Raw genomic sequence first — 24,423 nt, forward strand, 5'->3', positions numbered from 1 at the left:
TGATGTATACATTCATTCTTTTCCACTTTACGTACTACCCGATCTCCCCCCACAAGTCTCTGACATCACAGATTCAATCTGTCAGGCGGCTTCACGCCTCTGCCTGATTGTGTTCTTGTTGGACTCGGAAGATCAAAAGTCTTTCTCAGAAGTGTCGGTCAACAACTTGGATGGCTTTGACTGAGGTTTGTAGTAGCTAGTTGTCTGGTTTTCATGATCACCATCTCCTTCATCCAAATATGTAACTTATTGTTGTTCTGAGGAATAACAATAAGGTTTCTCCTATTTTGTCTTGTAGTACCTTTCGAAGCATGTACTAAATAAGATCTCTGATGATTTTCATCTCTCTGGATGTCTGCACCTCTTTCTAGGTCTTGTATCCATACTTTATTTCCTTCCATCAGCCTGGGTAGGTTTCTGGTATGAAATCTCTTATTGTAATTGTGAGCTTGTTGTTTCTTGTAATACTTCTCTCTCTCTTGAACTCTCTGATGATCCTGGACATCTGTCCTTGGAAGTAGTTTGTTGGGTAGAATAGAAAGTTGAGTTTTTAGCTTCCTCCCCATCGAGCTCTGAAGGTGATCGATAATTCAAGAACACAGTTGGAAGATCTTCATTCTCCAACAATGCCTTAACTAGTTCTTACTCTTTTTTCAACTTCGCCATTAAATTGAGGATATTTTGGGGAACTTGAGATGTTCAAATCCCCACTTACTTGCAAATTGTGTGAAGTATTCGATTGCAAACTGTGAACTGTTGCTTGACACAACCTTGTCAGGAATACCACGCATTGCAAAGATCTCCTGTAAAACTCGACTGACAGATTCTGTAATTGTTGAGTACAACCTTTTCATTTCAATCCATTGCGAAAAATGTATCACTATCATGTAGGATTTTCCATTATACATAAATAAATCCATTCCCACGGTCTTGTTGAAAATTTCTTTTTTATATGCTTTTTTGGGATGTCGGCTCACTGGCATTTGTTACCCATTTCTAATTGCCTTTGACAGCTGACTTGTTAGGCCATTTCAGAGGGGAGTTAAGAGTCAACCACATTGCTGTGGGTTTGGAGTCACATGTAGGCCAGACCAGGTAAGGACAGCGGATTTCCTTCCCTAAAGGACATTAGTGAACCAGATGGATTTTTATGACAATTGATGATATGGTACCATTACTGAGACTAGCTTTCAATTCCTAATTTTGTTATTAATTAAATTAATTTATTAATTAGTTGAATTTGACTTTCACCAGCTGCCATGGTGGGATTCGAACTTGTCCCCAGAGCATTAGCCTAGGCCTTTGGATTACTAGATCAGTGACATTACCACTATGCCACCGTCTCCCCATTCTCTGTCTGTGGATATTTCTGACCACCAAATGGACGACTGAGCCTGTGTTCTGCATTTCGTGATACCCATGTGGTCCTGATGTATTCTTTGCAAAATATCCTACCTAAGTATGATCAGAATGACTTGTCTGTCGTTGTATGCCAGTAAATCATCCACAATAGTGAAGTGTTTCCTGAATTTGAAGAAGATTTTCATTATCTTACCACCGGGACATTGTTGTGGCCGACCATGTGTGTAAAATTGGTACATGCAAATGTATTATTCATCCCGCTTTTGAGCGTGACGAACTTGTTGGAGCTTCGTGAACTTGCAGGCCATTGTGACGCTGTGTACTGTGAATACGACTCTATCTCGTCCACAGAGTTAGCATATTGTTATGTAGGATGGTCAACAGTTGCTCTTGATAATGCATCAGTGGAAGTTTGTATCTTTCCTTGTACATAGACCGTCTCATATGTATATCTCATCAACCTCAACAGGAATCTCTGAATGCTCTGAGACATCCTCGCGATTTCCTTCTCATCCAATAAGGAAACTAAGGGTTTGTGGTCTGTCTCAGTGACAACTTTCAAGCCAATAATGTAATCTGAGAACTTCTTGCAAGCCCACGTAACTACAAGTGCTTCTTTCTCAGTGACAGCATATCTTGTCTCAGTCTCAGACAACCCTCTAGATGCATAATAGATTGGTCTTCGATATCCATCTGGCTGTTCTTGAAAAAGGACTGCCCCTAACCCTGTAGATGAGGCATCTGCTGCAATTATGGTTGGTAGTGAAGGGCGATAGTGTGCCAAGACATCTGGTGATATTAGCATTTCTTTGATTCTTCGGAACGCCTGCTCTTTGAGAATTCCAATACCATACTTGATCTTTCTTCAAGAGTATCTTAATGGATCAGTAACTTGTGCTAAATTGGGTAGAAAATTTTGCCAACTGATTCGAAGGAATCGTCGGCGCTGTTGGAAAGAAGTAGGAATTGGGAATTCCCTAATGGCTCTTATCTTTTGCGGGTCCGTTATTATGCCCTTGCTACTTACAATGTGTCCTAAGAAACGAGTAGATGTTTTTGAGAACTCACACTTTTCATTAAGTGTCAGCCCTTCTTCTTGAATTAAAACCGCTCTTGCCCTATGGTCATGTTCTTCAACAGATTCAACATGGACTAGGATGTCTTCCATACTCCTTTAAGACCTTGTAGAATGTTTGACTTATTTCTTTGGAAAATTTCATGTGCAGATGTTATACCAAATGGTAAATGATTATAATAAAATCTTTCGAATGGAATGATAAATGTCAGTAATCTTGACTTCTCCTGCAATGGAACCTGCCAAAAGCCACTATTTGTATCGAGTTTAGTGAACATAATGCTTTTGGATAACTATGCTAAGCTTTCGTCTGCCAAAGACATCGGATAAATTTCCCTTGCCACAGCTTTGTTAAGCTGTGTTAAGTCCACACAGAAATGAAGAGTACCATTTGGTTTTGGAACTGGAACCATAGCTGAACACCACTCTGCTGGCTTTGTGACTGGAAAAATGACTCCCATCCTGGTCATCTCTTCCAGCTGATGTTGAACTTGATTCATCAATGGGTGTGGTATCTTCCTAGGTGTAAAGATACATACCGGTCTGGCATCTTCTCTTAATATTATACTATACTCTGTCTTCAGTTTCCCTAGATCCGAAAATAGTTTTGGAAAGTCTGATTGAAAGCAACTGTTGAACTCTGGCTGTTTGACTTCATCCACCTTTTTAATTAGATGTAGGTCTAAGCACACTTTTCTGCTTAACAGAGAAAGTTCTTGGTTTTTCAGAATGTACAGGGTTTGCATTATCTGTCTTCCCCTATAAACTTGTGACTTTCCCTTGATGTTCGGTTCTATCCCTCCTGGACTGTGTAACTGAGTATCTGCTGGTTGCAAGCAATGTCTCGACAACCATGGCTCTTGGTCTGACAACACTGTGACACTTGCACCTGTGTCCAATTTGAAATTAGTAATATGTCCATTGACATAAAAGTCTGCCGCCCAGAATGCCTGATTGGCATCGTTAATCTCACCTGGGAAGTCTCCTGGTTTATCTTCCAATGGAAATTGCTCCACTTCACAGCTTTATGTGTAAAGACTTTTTGTTGTCATATTTGGAAGAAGGGGTCTTGCTCTGGCACATTGAAATGGCCTGTCTCTTTGCAATTAAAGCATTCTGCTTTACTAGCAGGACACAGTTCACCCCTGTGGGTCTTTTTGACACCATAGTACTGGCAAGGTTTTACAGCGTCGTGCAGCTTCCCACTTGAATGTACCTTCTTATCTGGATTGCTTTTCCATCCTGGGCTTCAGGAACTGTACAGTCATCGGACTTTTTCTGACCCAAGTTTCTCTTCAGCCCGCAGAATGGCTCTATTTTGTATTTGGACCTCTACCTGTTGCGCCGTCTGAATTACTTTCTCAAGGATGAGGTCATCTTTTGACAGTCTCTTTTGGCATTTCTTTGCGGACAAAAATTTTGGGAAGGTTGTACTCATCGATTACAGGCCCACTGGTGGCTAGTCAGGCCTATCCATGACTGGCAGATTCTCCCACAGCAGATGCAAGTGACGGTGTAGTCGCTGCTGGGGGCAAATGGATCCATCATGTTGACTGTAAGAGATCTGATAAAGACTCATCAGCTATTCCCACTACAATTCGGTCCCTTATCAACTCAGACTTCAATTCTCCATACACACATCCCTGAACCAATCTGTCCAAATCATTAATGAAATCGCCCACTGATTGACCCAGCTTCTGGATCCTTTTATTAAACTTGGCTGTTTCCAGGATCTTATTGCTTCTTAAGTTAAAGTATTTATTGAAGGCTTGTAAAACATCATCAAACTTGTCTGAAGCCTCATTGATGGCTTGATCACGTCATCAGCAATTGCACCCATGGAGTAGAGTATTTACTTCCTATGCTTCAGTATTGGTGTGTAGCTGAGAAGCTGTTCTAAATTTTAGAAATCTTTTTCTCCCCATAGACCAATTCTATACCTGATTGGGCCCTTCTGAATTCTGAAACCTTTCAGACATCGTGTATTTTGAATCCATCCTTTGTTAAACTCTTTAGGGTGTTCCCTTACTATTTAGAAATTTTCATTGCTTTAGTGGAGGTGTTCCCGCTCTCTTTGGGAGTTCCCGTGTTTTTCGGAGGTTTTCCGCTCATCGGCTTCGTGGTTTGCTCGAATAATGGCCGCCAACACCGGACCCGCCCTTCGTGAGGGATTTGCATTTCTCCTCTCCCTAATTTGCCTGCCAATGCGCCATTAGGCAATGTTTCTACCCTTTTCAAAAGGTTTCTCACCCGATCCCTAACTGTTGCTCAGTTTTGTGACTCACAGCATGTGATCACTGGACCTGGATTCGTTTTGCAGACAACCACGCTTCCGTGGTGCAGCCTGAATGCCCGTGCAGCTGATGCACCAACTGTCCGTGTCTTTCTTCAGCTATAGAGCCGCTCTGGAGCTCTTCACAGTCTCTCGATATCTGCAGTCGTCTTGGTGCTACTTGCTAGGTCAAGTCTTTTATTATTCTTTGGGTGTGTTCACCTTTGCCACCATGTCATATATTATTGATAGCATTTAAGATGCTAGGTTGAGCTTTGTCTACAGAGTTCTCAGAGTCTGCGTAAGTCTAAATAATTTGTTTATTGTATGTACACAACTATATACACTCTCCATAAGCGTGTCTTACTAGCACCTCTCATGATGCTTCTTGTTTCTTCCAAGTCTATTACCCATGTGAATATTACATCACTCTCACTGTCTCAAATATTAACCCTTTCAGACCCTTATACTATTTTTTACTTGTGTTTTTTGAGCACATTTATACTGCAGGTTTAGTATTGATGTGAACTACATTCTACTACACACTGACAGTAAATTTGCAATGCAAATCTGGAGACAGGATTCAAATTCGCCATGAAAAGTGGTAGAGTGTGACTGCTTTGACATGGTTGTTGCTCACTGCTTCTATTTGACAATGCATGGATTGTAAATGCGACGTAATATCCAGTCTGACTTGTAAAATACTTGGGGTGGTTTGGACCTCCTGGATACTTTTTAAATGTACTTGGAGGAGAAATTCTCCCATTTCTACTGCTTGCACATTTAATTTGTTTTACCATTGGGAGTCAGCTCTGCACAACCTAAACAGGAGAGCTAAGTTTCACCAGGCAGTTTCACCAAGTTTTTGCTTGCTTGGAACTCAGACTGCAGCAACTGGTAAATCTGTATAATGTATTAACATGCACAATTTTTATTTTGTCTACCTGGCTGTTAATCCCATTTTTGTAAATTAACGAAGTAATTTAGCAGTAATATAATCTAATGGCCATTACGCTTTCCTAATTTCACCCCTGCATTTTCTATACTTCTCTAAGCTTTCTACAGTATTGAACTCTTGTTAGCTGATATAAGCTTCCCTTTTTTGCCTTGCTCTACTCTATGCTTTTGACATACAGGGGGTTCTAGATTTGGGAGTCCCACCCTTTTTCTCTCTGGGAAATTATTTGTTCTGGACCCTCGCTATCTCCTTATTGAATGCCTCTCACTGCTCTGCCAATTACCTTCAAGTAGCTGTTTCAAGTCCACTTTTGCCAAATCACATCTCAGCTTAGTAAAATTGGCCTTTCCACAGTTTAAAACTTTTACTTTTTTTTTTGTCCTTTTCCATAACCAAGTTAAATCTAACTGAATTATGATCAATACCACTAAAGGATCTCGCACTGATAACCCTTCCATCTGTCCAGCTTAATTTCCTAAAACTAAATCCAGTATTGCCCCTTATCTTAACTTTGCTACATACTGGCAAAAAAGGTTCTCCTGAGTCCTTTAAATCTTTTACACTGATTTTATTCCCATTAATATTAGGGCATATGAAATCCCCTACTATTCCCTATTGTTTCTGCAGTTATCAGCAATTTGCCTACATTTTTGCTCTTCTATTCCCCCCTGACTATTTAGGGGCCTTTAGTATACTCTCAGCAGTGTGATTGTCCCTTTTTGTGTTCCTCAGTTCAATCTATATGGCTTCATTTGATCATCCTTCTAGCATATCATTCCTCCTCACAGCTGTGGTTGTTTCTTTAACCAGTATTGCAACACCCTCCTCGTGTTATTGCCTTCTCTATCCCCTCTAAAAACCCTGTAAATAGGAACACTGAGCTGTAATTCCTACCCTTTGTATGTACGTACGTAAAATATTTTACTATTTTGTTATATTTTCCTTAATTTTCTAATTGCCTTCCTAGGTTTTTTGATTTCTCTACTTCGCTCCTAATCTCTCCATATTCTCCCTTGTCATGCTGTCCCCTGCTGTCCACATACTCCGTGTATGTATCTTTCTTTACCCTCCGTTTTTCCCTTATGTCTTTATTCATCCATGGCGTCTCATTAGCATTGTTTTTTTTTACCGGAATATATTTTTCCTCGACTCTGTGCTGTTTTTAAATGTTTCCCATTGATGCTCGACATCATTGTTTGCCAATAATGTTGTTTATTTTATTTCCCAAATTCTATTCTCAGCCCTTCAAAATCAGCTTCTCTTCAATTTATTACCCTGATCTTTGAGAAAGCCTTATGCATGACAATTATAGTAAGCCATATTATATTATGGTTCCTATTAACTATATGTTCCCCAGTTTTACTTCTTTTATCTACTCTGATTCATTCTCCGTTACTAGTAAGAGTAAAGCCATTGTCCTTGGTCCCCAGCCAGTTGTACCCTTGCCAAAAAAAGTTCATTTCGCCATCGCTGACCAATATCTGAAATGTTAAGAACTTGAGAATCCAGTTCTACCCTGAGTTCAGCTTCCAACCTCATTCCCTCCATCACAAAGACTGCCAATTCCACTTCTGTAACCTTGCCTGCTTCCTCCCAAACCTCAGCCCATCTGCCACTGGAACCCTTGTGCATGTCACTGTCACCTCCAGACCTGTTTATTCCAGTGCTCTCCATGTCTGTCTTCTGTCATCCACCCTTCATAAACTGCATTTTTTTCTACAACTCTATGGTCTGAGTCCTATCTTGCCCTAAGTTCTGCTCACTGATCACCCCCACCTTCGTTGACCTACATTGGCTCCTAGGATTCAAATTTTAGAACTCTCATCCACATGTTTAAATTGATTTATGTCCTCCCTCCTGCCACCTGGACCCTTGTGCAACCACATCCGTTTACCCCAACTTTGGTAGCCATGCTATTCAACTGTCTGGGTCTCGTGCTCTGAAATTTCCTCCCTAGAACCCTTTGCCTCTCCACCACCCTCTCTCATTAAGATCCTCCCTAAAGCCTGATTACACTTTCTAATCTTTTATTCTTTGTCCTTATACCTCTGCACCTTTACATTGAACACATTTTTTTCTGTTAAATAAAAATTGTAACAATTAGATATCCATTTTGTCATTCTTCATTTTTATAAGCTCATCATCCATTTCCTAAAAATCACTTGGAAAGTATTCCGCTTGGAGATTTTTTATGCTTTAAGTCTTAAGTGTTCTGTGATCTATCCGACTCCCATATTGCTTATAGGTTCTATTTATAGGGCTTCATGAAGTGATTGTTCACAAAACTGCATTTGGACTCCATACTTTTTATTTTTACTAGCTCTGCCTCTATGAAGAGTTTCTGACTGGATTGTACAGGGAGTTAACCCTGTACTGCTTTCATGCATCGCCTAGTGATTTGTTTCAGATTTGCATTGGTGGTGACCTAGGAACAGATTGCCGCTTGGCCTTAGCCGGAGGTATCGGAATGCTGAAGAAACGAAAAGAAGAATTACTTTGTGAAGAGAAAGTCAAACAAGAAAAGTCCACCTAAACAGAACCCTGGTTATTTGGACTGTCCATGATTGCTCTTTCATTGATTTATGTACTGTACCTCCATCACAGCTTGCAAGTGGTTGATGCGGTTTGCTACCTTGAAGATTATCTTGTCTGTCTTTTGATGGCATTTTCTCCAAGGGTTTCACTACTCTCCTCCAGTCACTCAGCCTGTTGCCACTTTCTGGAGGTTACTTAATCACTGGCCAACATTCAACATTGACCAGTCACAGGTAGCACCATCTATTGGCATTACAGTAGCAGGTTTTAACACCTGGCTTGACTGGAATTATTAATATAAAATACTTTTGTTGAATAATGACATTCAGATACTTTAAATTAAAACAGGAACTGTTGGAAAGGATGGAGAGAGAGGCATACAGGCAATAAATTACATTGAAAGTATGGGGAAGGCTATATATGGAAGGTTATTCCATTTTCGCCTTGTTTGTTTATCCTCCACAGCCCATAGGATTTTGAAAGTGGTGTTAATAGAAATGGGCTTTCTTTGACTTGATAAAACTTGGAAGTGGAGAGAAGATCACATGACTGCAAGACTTCATTGAGTGCAAAACTGCTGGATGTCCATTGTCCTAGTCATTTTCTGTTGCCAGAAAAATGAGATGACCCAACTTCTTCATGATCGTCCTCATTTTTAGCTTCTGTTCCTCAGATATGCATAAAGTTACTGCCAGCATTTCTGTGACAGCAAGAATAATTTTTCCAAGTGCTCGTTTTTCCACTTTGTTCTGCTGTAGTAATGTTAACAGTACCATCATATGAGATGGACCAATATATGGTGCAGTAACTAAGTACAATTTTGATTTGCTCTAGGATGCAGGTTCAGGTTCTGATAGTGATATGAGCCTATCTTCCATGATCTTCCTGAATCACAGCAATGGTTCTGATGAGTCTGTAGGGGATGTAGAAGGAGGTTTGGAGCATTCTCCAGTTTACCTGGATACCAGCGAAATATTACCTGATGATCCTTGCCCTAATATTTGGCGTCTTTACTTTGGTAGCTCTTATGAATCAGAACTGGGAACTGGAACCTCTTCTGAACAGGTCAGCATGTTTTCTTTTAAACTAGTGTAATTAATTTTTAACTTTTTATTACCAATTTCATAACTGTTACTATTTTGTGAAACTAATGTTGCTCTCCTAACACACCGCATCTGTATGTCATTGTCTTCCTTGGAAATAGCTGTGGAAAGAACATTATTTACTGAAGCAAACTGGTTTAATGTGACCACTACTATATAGCTATTAGTTTAAGTTTTTAGCATATATAAATTGTGCATAATTTTATTGATATTCTTGGCTTGTCTTAAAATTGGATATTAAAACGTTAGAATTTACTTTTTTTTTGAAGTAGATTCCTTTTAATTAATACTATACATTCTTTACAACAGTAACTACACTTCAAAATATACCTCGTTGTCTGTAAGGCGCTTTGAGAAATCCACGTGGTGAAAGGCACTATATAAATGCAAGTTTTTCTTTTCTTTTACCAGAACTCTCAATGTTTGTCAGGACCGAACTCAATGAGCCTTGATCACACTATCACATCTGTTAGGGACACTATATCTTGTTACCCCCCTGTTTATATGATGTCATTAGAAGAAGGATACCAAGAACTTACTCAGGAGCAAATGGAACAACTACGGTTTGAGCTAAATGTTATTAAAGCAAATACGAGGAACAAGAACATGGTAATGTTAGCTTCTTTACCAATACAGAATGATTGCTGTTTCTTGTTTTGAGATGGGTATTTACATAGAGGTTCTAAGTTATTACATACAGGATATTTCTCCTATCACTTTTTGTTTTACATTGCAGTTAATAAGATTTAAGGAGTGTCTTTTAGTGTGCTGCATAGAGTTTTAATAACTTCAGTCAAGGGGTTTTCTGTACTACAAGTTAATGTTAGATTTTTTTGGTCTCTTTTTGGCACACTTTTATTTTACTGACTATAAGCTGGAGACCTACTCTACTGGGGCTGCACAAGAGTGATTCGGATCGTCCTCTCATATTTAAACTGTATTGCTGTAGGGCTGCAGCCTCTCCTTTGAACGCATGACTCAGACCAGAAAACTGAAAATGTGGGAACATTATGGATACAAATCCAATTATTTCCACTACATGGTGACACTGTACTGCCCATCAGTTACATCAGTTTTCCACTTCAATGTCATTAAAATACACAGGAAAAAGTAAAGGCATTCTGAAATGTATTTTGATGATGTTACTCTGTACTGAAGGGTAATATTTCAGTAGGGAAATTTTCACCATTTGCCATTGTATACCTTTGGATAAAGTAAGATGGGGCATGCTCATGTTGTAATTTTCTTTGTCTTTAAAACATAAGTTGTTGCACCAGCAAACATTTATACACAATTAGCTCCATATTTTCATTTTAATTTCACTAAAATGATCATCACACTTGGATAATAAACTTCCATTCAGTTCCACAGATTTTATAGACTATTACAGGAAAGAAACAGGCCATTTGGCCCATCAGGTCTGTTTGTGTTTTCTGTCCACATGAATCACCTACTCCAATCCCAATGTCCTTTTAATATTCCTCTTTTTCAAGCATATATATAATTCACCTTTAAAAGAATGTGCTTCAACCATGTGTTTGTGACAAACCATTCAACATTTTAGCCTCCTATGTAAATATATTTTTCTAACCTTTATAATTTCTTAATCTTAAATTTGTGCCTTCTCATTATTATTTTGCTAACCAGTTGAAGCTAGCAGTCATTATTTACCGAATCATAATCTTTCATTAATCTTGGAGACACAAAACTTGGAAGCATTGTGAACTGAGGAGGATAATGCCGACAAGTGACTGATGAAATTTAATGCGGAGAAGTGTGAAGTGATTAATTTTGGTAGGACGAAAAAGAGGCAACATTAAATAAAGGGTACAATTCTAAAGAGGGTTCATGAGCAGAGGGACCTGAGGGTATATGTGCACAAATCATTGAAGGTGGCAGGGCAGGTTGAGAAAGTGGTTAATAAAGAATACGGGATCTTGGACTTTATCAATAGGGGCATGCAGTACAAGGACATTATAATTAACTTGTATAAAACCCTGGTTCGGCCTTAACTGGCGAATTGCGTCCAATTCCAGGCACCATATTTCAGGAAGGATGTGAAGGCTTTAGAGAGAGTGCGGAAAAAATATACAATAGTTTCAGGGATGAGGAACTTCAGTTACGTGGATAGGTTGGAGAAGAGAAGATTAGGAGGAGATTTGATAGAGGTTTCTATAATCATGAGGGGTCTGGAAACAGTAGATGGGGAGAAACTGTTTCTGTGGCAAAAGCGTCAAAAACCAGAGGACACCAATTTAAGATGATTGGCAAATGAAGCAATGGCGACGTGAGGAAAAACTTTATGCAACATATGGTTAGGATCTGGAATGCTGTGCCTGAGTGTGGTGAAGGCATTTTCAATCGAGGCCTTCAAAAGATGATTGGATAAGAACCTGAAGAGAGGAAATTTGCAGGGCTGTGCGGAAAAGGCAGCGATGTGGGACTAGGTGAATTCTTGCAGAGTGCTGGCAGGGACACAACAGGCCGAATGATCTCCTTCTGTACTGTAACAATTCTATGATTCAGTTCAATCATCCTCTCCACTCTATGGAAAATCCCTAACTTCAAGTATCTCTTTATAACTATTAACCTCAGACCATAATGAACACGCGAGATCATTTGTATACAGTACACCCTATGGAGACTATTTAATTTACTTCTCCACATGAACATTGTGTTAATTACTAAAGATAGTATAACTAGTTTTTAATCAGCTGTACCATTCTGTATAACTAGAATACACGCCAACCTTTTTAAAATGGGCCATCATTTTATAAAATAATGCTATTTCACTCACAATACAGTATTTCAGTATGGTTGCTATTGGATGCTGTATAAATAAGTGGTAGTCCCCTTTCGTAGCATTCTACATGTGACACTAGGATAAAGTTAGATAACCCAGCAGAGATCCACTTGAATGGTATCCCTTTAAAGTGTATTTAATACAGCTACTGCTTGTTTGTTGTCAGTTCTACATGCCATTTTGTGCTCCCATCAGTTCAAGCCTCTTGCCATATTTTCTTGTTTTTTTCCACTTTTATGCCTAAAGCAGAATAGAAGCTAGTTAATTTCCTGTGGTGTTGTATATGGGGGGACAAGACCAAAAGTAATCTTTAAGTATTTAAAGATCAGATTTTTAAAAACTTTGTTCATTATGTGTGGGCGTCGCTGGCAAAGCCAGCATTTATTACCCATCCCTAATTGCCCTTGAGAAGGTGGCGGTGAGCTGCCTTCTTGAACCACTGCGGTCCATGTGGGGTAAGTACTACTCCTGCAGTGCTGTTGCATACAGAGTCTCAGGAGTTTGACCCAGCGACAATGAAGGAACAGCGATATATTTCCAAGTCAAGATAGTGTGTGACCATCTTGGAGGGGAACTTCCAGGTGGTGGTGTTCCTATGCACCTGCTATCCTTGTCCTATTAAGCAGTAGAGGTGGCCGGTCTGGAAAAGGGCATGCTAATGTAATTCTGTCGAAGAATCATAAAATGGTTACAGCACAGAAGGAGGCCATTTGCCTGTCATGTCAGTGCCAGCTGTCTGCAACAGCATCTCAGCTAGTCCCATTACTCTGCATTTTCCCGTAACCCTGCAAATTTTCTTCCTTCAGGTAATTATCCAATTCTCTTTTGAAAGCCATGAGCACATCTGCCTCTACCATACCTCAGGCAGTGCATTCCAGATCTTAACCCCTCGCTATATTTAAAAGTTTTTCTTCATGATGGTTGTTTTGCCATTCACCTTAAGTCCCCATTTTAATGTCTGACTTTATTTTTAATATTTGATTTGATATTATCTATCTTTAATATAAAATATTTAATATTTTAAATAATATTTAATATTATAAATGTGAAGTCAGTTTCCATTATACATTTGTGCACATTTACAGCCTCAATCTTCCCCTCTTCATTAGTTCTCTGTATTTCTGTGGGGCAGCTGCCTCTTGTTGACCACTGATACTGAAATAAAGGGGTAAGTTTAAAATGTTTATACAGTTGCAGCTAATTTAGTCAGCCCAGCAACATGGTTCTCCCAGGAAAAAACATAAAATTGAAAGGATTATTCATATTTTCAATGTATAACTGTTACAGCACTTCTAAACAAATTAATTGTGTGATGTATTTGAGATTTTCACTTCATAAGATACTATAAAAAATACAAGTTTCTTTATTGGTTGCCTGAGCTTATCCTTGTGTGCAGCAGATTTTGTTCAAAAGCATGAACACCCTCCAAGATAAGATAACTTAATTTTCTGTGTCTTTTCCTGCATCAGATACTGCTGCAGACAGAAGCAGGTTATTGTTTAACAAGGAAGATGTTTGGAATTTAACACTTGCTATAAATAGAATCTATTAATTAAGTACCATAACTGATGCAAACTTAGTGTTCTTCCCTGACTTGCAACAGTGTTTTATTGTAAAATTGTTTTATTGTAAAATAAAACTGGCTTTTTTCTTCCATGGAACACTAATCATCTAATTTAGATCCTAGCTGGAGTGTCATCAGCATGTCAGGTCTTCCAATTAGCTTTACAGAACAAGAATCACTATATCATGACATAGTTTAGAAGACTAGTAAAGCAAAAATTGTTCTGTGGAATGAACATGCTGAGTGAGTTCGCTTACTCATGTATTTGATGCATGCAAACTCTGAAATGGATGATTATAGAATGAGAAAATTTCTGTAGATGAAGCTATTGGGGAATGATGTGGTTAAGTATCTCAGTCCTTAACAAGCTTACAATCTTCCTGATAAATGTCTTTTTATTTTTGCAGTTTTATCAATGTTCATGCTAATTTGCCATAAGTTATGTTTCAATTATCATGAATTTACAAAGACCATTCATTACAGAATTAAGTTTTGTTTAAAAAGATTGCATTAGCTGTGCATATTAAATATCAAATTTTGTTCAATATGAATCTTTCTTTCCAGGAGAGTATTTCCCACTATCAATCAGGACCCATGAATTCTTCACAATTTATTTGCCAATCCCACATACTGACAGCACTTAAAAATACAAGGCCCTCTATTAGTCAGCAAGAATGGCGTAACTTCGTAGAACTGTGAGTAGAAATACTTACTAAATTAAAGTTGAAAATATAAAGATCTACAAAAGTTTCACTGTTTACCAAATACGTGGAATAACATAGTCATCTAACTACTGCATACATGCCTAAAGTTCAAATGAAAGCTTGCATAATATTCCTTCGGAATAGATGGGAAAACTAGAAAATGAACATGTGTGGCCTTTTTACTGCACTTCAAACTCCACAATATCTAATCAAGTGAACACCTAAAATAGTATAAGATTTTAAAATGCAGCACTATTGAATTATGAACAAATTTGGCTTATCTTAAATAACCCAGAGAAAGCATTATTATTTATATTGAGTGTATAGGATTACCAATTTTTTGTTAACTAGCCTTTGAGGAACCCTCACCAATTTCAGATGTACCTTTTTTCTGCTAAGGTACAATATGCTGTAGAGCTGATTTCAAATGTGTAAGTGTTTTGAAGAGGTACCTTTCAAACAAGTTCAAGTTTACAAACTTTCCTGAATTCCAAAGACCATCAAAATCAATACAATGTCAGTAATGTTTTAATCATCTTTTTTGTTTCAGAATCTTACAACTTAACACAAAAATTGTGCAAATTAAAAATGGTGAGGATTACTTGAACATGGGCAAAAAATGGTTAAGTCTAAGTGAGATTGGAGATTGATTAAAATGTACATTACTGTAACTTAGTGAAGGCTTCAGCAACTAATCATACAGCTGTCCTATTACCTTGCATCTATACTTTCTAAAGTTTCTGAACTTGTTCACCTTGAATGTTCCAGTTTTATGCATCTATCCTCGATATGGTTTTCAGCATGGCTATTCCACTGGTAATCTTGTCACATGTTACAATGAATGCTTTCACTTGTCACCTTTGATGAGTTTTAGCCCAACACGCTTCTAAGAAAGTAACCATCATGAAGCCTTTTACCAACTTGCTATCACCCATCAATACTATTCAACAGCAACTTGTACATATATAACATCTTTAGTGTAGTAAAACATCCCAAGGTGCTTCACAGGAGTGTTATCAAACAAAATTTGTCTCTGAGCCACATGAGATATTAGAGCAACTGATCAAAAGCTTGGTCAAAGAGGTAGGTTTTAAGGAGCTTCTTACAGGAGGAAAGAGGCAGAGAGGTTTAGAATCATAAAATGGTTACAACACAGAAGGAGGCCATTTGGCCTGTCATGTCAGTGCCAGCTGTCTGCAAGAACAACTCAGCTAGTCCCATTACCCCGCGTTTTCCCTGCAGCCCTGCAAATTTTTTTCTTCAGATAATTATCCAATTCCCTTTTGAAAGCCACACTTGAATCTGCCTCTACCTTACTGTCGGGCAGTACATTCCTGATCTTAACCACTCACTGCACTTTAAAGTTTTTCTTCATGGAGCTGTTGGTTCTTCTGCCATTCACCTTGAGTCTCCATTTTAAAATCTGTCCTTATTTTTATGTAGTATTTGATTTCATATCTTTTAAATTATTGCTTCTGTGCACACTTTTCCAATTTTTAAATTAGAAATATGAAGTTGTCAGTTTCCATCATACATTTGTGCAAATTTGCAGTTTAGTTGGGGAATTAAAAAGCTTAGAGCCTTGGTAGCTGAAGGCACAGCTGCAAATGGTGGAGCAATTAAAATCGGGGATGCTCGAAGTCAGAACTGGAAGAGTGCAGATGAGGCGTGTAGGACTGGAGAGGATTAGAGATAGGAAGGGATAAGGCCATGGTAGAATTTGAAAACAAGGTTGAGAATTTTAAAATCAAGGTGTTGCTTAACCGGGAGCCAATGTAGTGACCACAAGGGTGATCAATGAATGGGACTTGGTGCAAGTTAGTACACGGGCAGCAGAGTTTGGAATGACTTCAGATTTACGGAGGGTAGAATGTAGGATGCCAGGAGGAGTGTGTTGTAATAGTCAAATCTACAGGTAACAAAGACATGGATGAGGGTTTCAGCAGCAAAACTGGGGCAGGGCAGAGTTGGGTGATGTTACGGAGGTAGAAATAGACAGTCTTAATCATGGCATGGAAATGTGGTAGGAATCTCATTTCAGGGTCAAATATGATACCAAGGTCGTGTGCAGTCTGATTAGGCCCTGGACAGTTGTCAGAGAGGGATGGAATAGGTGGCTGGGAATGGAGTTTGTGGCAGGGACTGAAGACAGTGGCTGTGGAGTCCCAATACTTAGTTGGAGGAAATTTCTTCACACTTAGTACTGGACATTAGCCAAACAATCTGACAATTTAGGAGAAAATGGAGGGAGCGAGAGAGGTGGTGGTGAGGTAGAGCTGGTGGAAACTGACTCCATTTTCAGATGATGCCGCTGAGGAGGGCAGTATCTCGCTGGGAAAAAGGAAGCGGCTAGGATAGATCCTTGGGAGATACAAGAAGTAGCGGTGTGGGAGTGGAAATGGAAATAGAATCCATTGCAGGTGACTCTGGCCATGATTGGATAGCTAAAAATGGAACCAGTTGAGTGCAGTCCCACCCTGCTGCATGACACTGGAGAGACACTGGAGGGGGAGAAAGGTGTAGCCAGAGCTGCCAACAGATGGAAAAGAACGAGGAGAGCTAGTTATCTTTATCTCAGTCATATCACATAGGATGTTATTAGTAACTTTGCGAGTTGTTTCAGTGTTATTGCAGGGGTGGAAACAGATTGGAGGGATTCAAACATGGAGTTCCAGGAAAGTTGGCCACACCATCCTCCTCCTCCAGTGCCTCTCCAGCATCATACAGTTGGGTGGACTGCAGGGTCTGCACTCACCTGGTTCCATTTATAGCTATCCAATCATAGCCAGAGTCACCTGCAATGGCATGGATTTGGGAGGTGACGTGTTCAGGGAGATTGGAAATGGGGTAGTAGTTTGCAAGGACGGAGGGGTCAAGGAATTTTTTTTGAGGAGAATGGTGATAATGGCAGATTTTATTATAGCTATTTAGTTGCTTCTCAAATCTCTCCATTGTTGTTATTGATGGCTTATCCTGTTGATAGTCTCTGCTGAAATACAGACTTTTGAACTATAGAGGAATCAAGGGTTATGGGGACAGGCAGGAAAATGGATTAGCCATGATCTTATCACATGGTGGAGCAGGCTTGAGGGGTTGTATGGCCCACTCCTCCGATTTATGTTCTCTTACCCATCAACTCGGAAGCTTCCCCTAGGGCTCTGTACTCTTTCCCAATAAGCAATTACTTCCTCCACTCAATTTATCAACATTTAATTTTCCAAAATTCTACACAACAAAATTGTGTCTGAGGCTGGAGGGTAGTAATTGTGTCTCCCTCCAAAAAAAAATGAAACCTAAATAAGCTAGGAAATTACAGACCAATTGGCAGTCAACTACTCTGAGTATGTTATTATCTTCAATGCCTGGTGGAACAGATTGCCCACTTGTTGGAGAACTCGTCTAATTTCATTCCATTGAAATTAGTAAAATGAAACTGGATTCTGCAGGTGAAATTGGATGAAATTACTAAACATCAAGCTGAGTCAGACAGCACAGATTTCTAAAAGGTATCGATTAATGTTGTAGAGTTTTTTGATGAAATAAATTCTAAAGGAAATGCAGTGGATATGGTTTAGATGGATTCTCAAAAGGCATTTGAGGAGCATTCAGAATTCTAACCTCTTCAAATTATTTCTGATTATCTTGGATTATTTCCAGTGACATTGTAATAAGATACAAATTCATCATTAATTTCATCATAATGCTTCAGAAATCCATCACCTTTTACCTTTACCACAATGCAGCTGTAAACATTTCTGTTACAGGAAGGATATAGAAAAGGTACAGTATAGATTTACTAGAATTTTACTAACATTGAAATTGGATTTTTTTAAAATTAGAGTTGAAAAGATTACCAGGTAACCTAATGAAGTGCTTTAACATTATGAAAGGTTGTGTAATTTGAGAAATGATGATGGATTCTTTTCCCCGACTGGTCAGCTACACTAACGTGAAGACATAAATTTAAGATAATCGGAAATAATTTGGGATGGTTAGAAAAATATTCTTGATGGTTAAAATGTGGGATTTATTGCTGACTAGTCCATATATTATTAAAAATGGAATTATAGGGCAGGAGGCGGGGCTTCTGGCGCTGGGGTGAAAGGGTGGGGGGGACCCTGCCTCTGCATTTTTTCGGCCCTCTGGAGCGAGCCTCTGGTCTTTTGGGGTCAAAGTTTTAGGAAGCGAGATCCCTGTCCCTTTAAAAATTTTATAGGGATGGGGAACCCACCTCCAAGAGTTGCCGGCCAATCAGAGGGCCGGCAGCGCTACTGCGAGCGGTGGCCACTGCCAGTATGCAGAGGCCTGGGACCCAGACCCTGTGGTGGAATCCCAGAACACAGGGAGGTGAGGTGGTGTTGCCGGGGCCAGTCCAGAGCCCCTGGCATAGGGAGTCTGGGGTCTACAGTTGTTCCCGGGGTGTCCTCCATGTAGCACAAATTTGACACAATACAGTGAAACGTCCCCCCCACCCCTTGCCTGCAGGGAGGGTGCCCCATTTTATAAGGCCCCTCCCCCTCCCAGTAAGATCCCAGTGGCAGTGGGAAGAAGCCGTTATTTGGCCGTTAATAGGCCACTTACGGGCCTCATTTGGCCTGTGGGCAGGGAGGTCATTGTTGGCCTATTCCGCCCCCGTGAAGATCAGAACTGGGAATCCCAGCGTAGGGCTCTGTGGTGTGGCAGGCGGTTCTGCTCCGAATATTGGCTGCCCCCCCATTTTACCCTGGGCGACCACAAAACCTGCCTTCCAGCTGAGCACAAGATTCGGCCCATAGTTCTTTTTTTTAAAAAGAGGACTATTAAAGGTAAGAGGAGTATGCAGGAGAGTGGGATTAAACTAATTGAGAAAAATATCAGCATAGGTATGATGGGCTGAATGTTACCATGCTGTAACATCATGAGAGCCTTTGCAATGTAATTGATGAACCACATGCTCTTCAATACGATAATGAAAGTCTTTTCTATTAATTCTTCAAAGATTGGGGTAGACCTTTGCCTTGGCATAAAGCATTGCCTGGACAGAGTGCAGATTGTGTGTCACAGATTAAAAGAAATTTTCCATGGTCTTCCAGTTATATGAACATTAATGGTTCAGTTTTGCTTTTTGTCTTTTAAGGTATGATGGCTTTCAGAAATGTAGAGACCCCAAGAGACAGAGTGGAGTCATTGTTAAGACTGGACAGAGAGTTACCTTGGCATAAGAAATAATTTCTTTTTAAAAATCTTAACCTTAAATATATAAACTAAGTCAAATCTGTTGCACTGCTAGTACAATCTGACTTTTTACTCGATTCCAGAATATATAAAGCTGTCTGAAGTGGACTAGAAACCAAAGCTAATCTTAAAGAATGTATTTTACAAGTATGTCAATTATGCTTGAAACTGTGATTAACTTTAACTCCATTATGTTCATAGCCATAGCTGCTTTAATTTTAAAAGGACAAATGTACTTTAATAGGGTAACATGCAACAGACAGGATTTATTGAGTTCATAATTCAAACTGATTGTACTTTTGTAATAAATGCTTTAACTTTATTGTGTCTTGGCCACTTTGTTGGTTGTCAAATAAATTTCACCAGAGCAAAATGCCAATTTGAGTTGATAGTCTTATACACAGCAGATTCCACAGCTACATTGACAGAAGTCAGGGAGTATGTTAACTGCATAAGCAGCAACAAGTATAAGGAAACAAAACACTTGAATAAATTTTAACATTTACTTAATTTTAAAATATTAGTAAGCTGTTTAATTATGAACCCAAGAGTCAGGGCTATTATTTCCAAAAACAATTTTATTCACACTTGAGTCTAATATGAAAACTTACCAACATGTGGGGGCTTGTGCCAGAGTTGGGAGAGCTGTCCCACAGACTAGTCAAACAACAGCCTGACACAATCATACTCATAGAATTATACCTTACAGACAATGTCCCAGACATGGCCATCACCATTCCCAGGTCTGTCCTGTGCCACCGGCAGGACAGACCCAGCACAGGTGGTGGCACAATGGTATACAGTCAGGAGGGAGTTGCCCTGGGAGTCCTCAACATAGACTCCAGACTCCTTGAAGTCTCATGGTATGAGGTCAAACATGGGCAAGGAAGCCTCCTGCCGATTACCACCCACTGCCCCAACCCTCAGATGATGAATCAGTACTCCTCCATGTTGAACACCACTTGCAGGAAGCACTGGGGGTGACAAGGGCGCAGAATGTACTCTGGGTGGGGGATTTCAATGTCCATCACCAAGAGTGGCTCGGTGGCACCACTACTGACCAAGCTGGGCGAGTCCTAAAGAACATAGCTGCTAAAATTGGCCTGCGGCAGGAGGTGAGGGAACAGAGAGGGAAAAATATACTTGACCTCGTCCTCACCAATCTGCCTGCCGCAGGTGCATCTGTCCATGACAGTATTGGTAGGAGTGACTACCGCACATGCCTTGGGGAGCCGAAGTCCCATTTTCGCATTGAGGATACCCTCCATCATGTTGTGTGGCACTACCACCGTGCTAAATGGGATAGATTTTGAACAGGTTTAGCAATGTAAAACTGGGCATCCATGAGGCGCTGTGGGCCATCAGCAGCAGCAGAATTGTACTCGACCACAATTTGTAACCTCATGGCCCGGCATATCCCCCACTCTACCATTACCATCAACCCTGGCTTAATGAAGAGTGCAGGAGGGCATGCCAGGCGCAGCACCAGGCATACCTCAATCAGGCATCAACCTGGTGAAGCTACAACCCAGGACTAGTAGTGTACCAAACAGCATAAAAGCAGCATGCGATAGACAGAGTTAAGCGATCCCATAACCAATGGATCAGATCTAAGCTCTGCTGTCCTGCCACATCCAGTCGTGAATGGTAGTGGACAATTAAGCAACAAACTGGAGGAGGTGCCTCCACAAACATCCCCATCCTCAGTGATGGGGCAGTCCAGCACATCAGTGAAAAATAGAAGGCAGAAGCATTTGCAACAATCTTCAGCCAGAAGTGCCGAGTTGATGATCCATTTCTGCCTCCTCCTGAAGTCCCCAGCATCACAGATGCCAGTCTTCAGCTTCACTCCTCGTGATATCAAGAAACAACTGAAAGTGCTTGATACTGCAAAGGCTATGGGCCCTGACAACATTCTGGCAATAGTACTTGTGATGAAAACCACACCTGTCAAGAATGAGGCATATTCATTTCATCATATGGAACATTAATTTTAAACTCTTACTGGACTGAAAGCATAGCTGCACATGCATTCTAAAAGGACAGGCTGGAAAGATTTGCATTCTAAAGGACAGTTGCCTGGAGAAGACAATGGAACTGCTCCCTGATTTAATTAACCAAATGAATTTGAATCAAAAGATATTGGATGTGTGAAAGTCTGCATTCCAGCCCCCGTCTGAGGATGACTACTAAGATTGAAAGATTCCACAAAACCCCACTGGGCCGGTTGGCCCAAAAAATGAGCTAATCACATGACTGGCCTGCTGGCCCAGGTTTGGTTTGAATTCTGACACGAAAAAAAAATCAGACTGCAACTGAGCTTGAAGGAAGATAACATCTCCCTGTCTTGCGCGCTCTCTCTCTCTCATGAGAGACTGCAACTGGATTTCAAGAAGACAGAAAACCATCGAAACAAGTTTAAAAGTGTATACTGAGCCCCGAGACGGCAAGATTTTAACTGCAACCAAAGACTTTACATTGAACTCAAAAGACAGTAAACGGACTCTAGCTATTGCTTCAAACCTTTCCCCTTGATTCTTTCCCCTTTTCTGTCTCGATCTGCAGGTGTGTTGATTGCGTATGCATGCCAGCCTGGTCGCATTGTGTATTTTTAATAGTTTTAACCAAATTAGAGTTTTAAGGTTAATAAACTTACACCTTTCTTGTTTAAAATCTAAGAAAACCTGTCTAGTTGAGTTCTTTGCCATTACAGTTGGAGAGCAGTGAACAAGGATTCACTGAGGGGAAGCTAAAAACACCATGTTTTAAAAATTAAACCCTGTTATGGTCAAACCAGGAAAAGGCTGAGAGGGAACCCCTAGACCCCTTTCTCACCTGGTCGTAACATACTGAAGGCCTGTGCTCCAGAACTTGCTGTGCTCCGAGCCAAGCTGTTCCAGTACAGCTACAACATTGGCATCTATCTGGCAATGTGGAAAATTGCCCAGGTATGTCCTGTACACAAAAAGACCAACCTGGCCAATTACCACCCCATCAGTCCAATCTCAATCATCAGTAAAGTGATGGAAGGTGTCGTCAACAGTTTTATCAAGCTCCACTTGCTTAGCAATAACCTGCTCACTGATGGTCAGTTTGGGTTCCGGCAGGGCCACTCAGCTCCTGACCTCATTACAGCCTTGGTTCAAACATGGACAAAAGAGCTGAATGCAAGAGGTAAGGTGAGAGTGACTGCCCTTGATGTCCAGGCAGCATTTGACCTGGTATGGCATCAAGGAATCCTAGCAAAACTGGAGTTAATGGGAAGTGGGGGGGAAACTCTGTGCTAGTTGGAATCATACCTATCGCAAACAAGAATGATTGTTGTTGGAGGTCAATCATCTCAGCTCCAGGGCATCACTGCAGGAGTTCCTCAGGGTAGAGTCCTAGGACTAACCATCTTCAACTGCTTCATCAATGACCTTCCTTTAATCATAAGGTCAGAAGTGGGGATGTTAGCTGATTGTGCAATGTTCAGCACCATTCGCGACTCCTCAGATACTGAAGCAGTCTGTGTAAAAATGTAGCAAGACCTGCACAATATTCAGGCTTGGGCTGCTAAGTAGCAAGTAACATTCGTGCCAGGCAATGACCTTATCTAACGAGAGAATCTAACCATCTCCCCTTGACATTCAATAGCATTATGATTGCTGAATCCCCCACTCTCAACTTCCTGAGGGTTACCATTGACCAGAAACTGAACTGGAGTAGCCATATAAATACCCTGGCTGCAAGAGTAGGTCAGAGGCTAGGAATCCTGTGGCGAGTAACTCACCTCCTGACTCCCCAAAGTCTGTTCATCTACAAGGCAAGAGTTAGGAGTATGATGGAATTCTTTCCACTCGCCTGGATGGGTGCAGCTCCAACAACACTCAAGAAGCTCGACACTATCCAGGACAATGCAGTCCGCTTGATTGGCACCCCATCCACAAACATTCACTCCCTCAACCACCGACGCACAGTGGCAGCAGTGTGTACCATCTATAAGATGCACTGCAGCAACGCACCAAGGCTCCTTAAACAGCACCTTCCAAACCCGTGACCTCTACCATCTAGAAGGACAAGGGCAGTTCCCCTCCAAGCCACACACCATCCTGACTTGGAACTATGTTGCCATTCCTTCAGTGTCGCTGGGTCAAGAGTCTGCAACTCCCTTCCTAATAGCACTGTGGGTGTAACTACCTCACATGGACTGCAGCAGTTCAAGACAGCAGCCTGCCCAAGGGGATGGGCAATAAATGCTGGCCTAGCCAGAAACGCCCACATCCCAGGAACAAATTTAAAAAAAAGAAATGAGGACTAATAAAATATGTAAAGCTTGACCAAGGATATAGGGCGGCGCAGTGGTTAGCACCGCAGCATCACAGCGGCAGCGACCCGGGTTCGATTCTGGGTACTGCCTGTGTGGAGTTTGCAAGTTCGCCCTGTGACTGTGTGGGTTTTCGCCGAGTGCTCCGGTTTCCTGCCCAAGACTTGCAGGTTGATAGGTAAATTGGCCATTATAAATTGCCCCTAGTATAGGTAGGGGAAAGGTGGAGATGTGGTAGGAATATGGAATTAATGTAGGATTAGTATAAATGGGTGGTTGATGGTCGGCACTGACTCGGTGGGTCAAAGGGCCTGTGTCAGTGCTGTATCTCTAAATAAATTAAATAAATAACTGTGACAGCTATAACCATCCACTTCGTATTCTAATTTTATAAATATTGCAGTGAAGCTAAACTAAGCACAAGTGGAAATTTTAAAAGTCTACCAAGAGAGTTTCCATTGCCGGAATTTTATGCAACAGGCGGGGGTTCCGACGCCAGGCCAAAAAGGCGAGAGGAACCCTGCTTC

At 40.6% G+C, this 24,423-nt stretch overlaps 1 protein-coding gene across 6 annotated transcripts in view; it reads left to right on the top strand.

Annotated features, from left to right (window-relative positions):
* The window catches only part of pex1 (peroxisomal biogenesis factor 1), a 110,231-nt gene extending 90,319 nt beyond the window's left edge, over window positions 1-19,912 (top strand). For 3 of the 6 annotated variants that reach the window (XM_068008745.1, XM_068008776.1, XM_068008784.1), the window contains 5 exons: window positions 9,037-9,267; window positions 9,717-9,914; window positions 14,237-14,367; window positions 14,927-14,967; window positions 19,493-19,912. In XM_068008745.1, the coding sequence (XP_067864846.1) occupies window positions 9,037-9,267; window positions 9,717-9,914; window positions 14,237-14,367; window positions 14,927-14,967; window positions 19,493-19,584 (693 nt within the window). In that variant the 3' untranslated portion in view covers window positions 19,585-19,912. The remainder of the gene's footprint in view (window positions 1-9,036; window positions 9,268-9,716; window positions 9,915-14,236; window positions 14,368-14,926; window positions 14,968-19,492) is intronic. The other 3 variants (XM_068008760.1, XM_068008753.1, XM_068008767.1) reach the window with 3 other exon arrangements.
* Window positions 19,913-24,423: the final 4,511 nt, after the last annotated feature.

Source organism: Heterodontus francisci, chromosome 2 (genome assembly GCF_036365525.1).
Source record: "Heterodontus francisci isolate sHetFra1 chromosome 2, sHetFra1.hap1, whole genome shotgun sequence".
In the NCBI taxonomy this organism is placed as follows: domain Eukaryota; kingdom Metazoa; phylum Chordata; class Chondrichthyes; order Heterodontiformes; family Heterodontidae; genus Heterodontus; species Heterodontus francisci.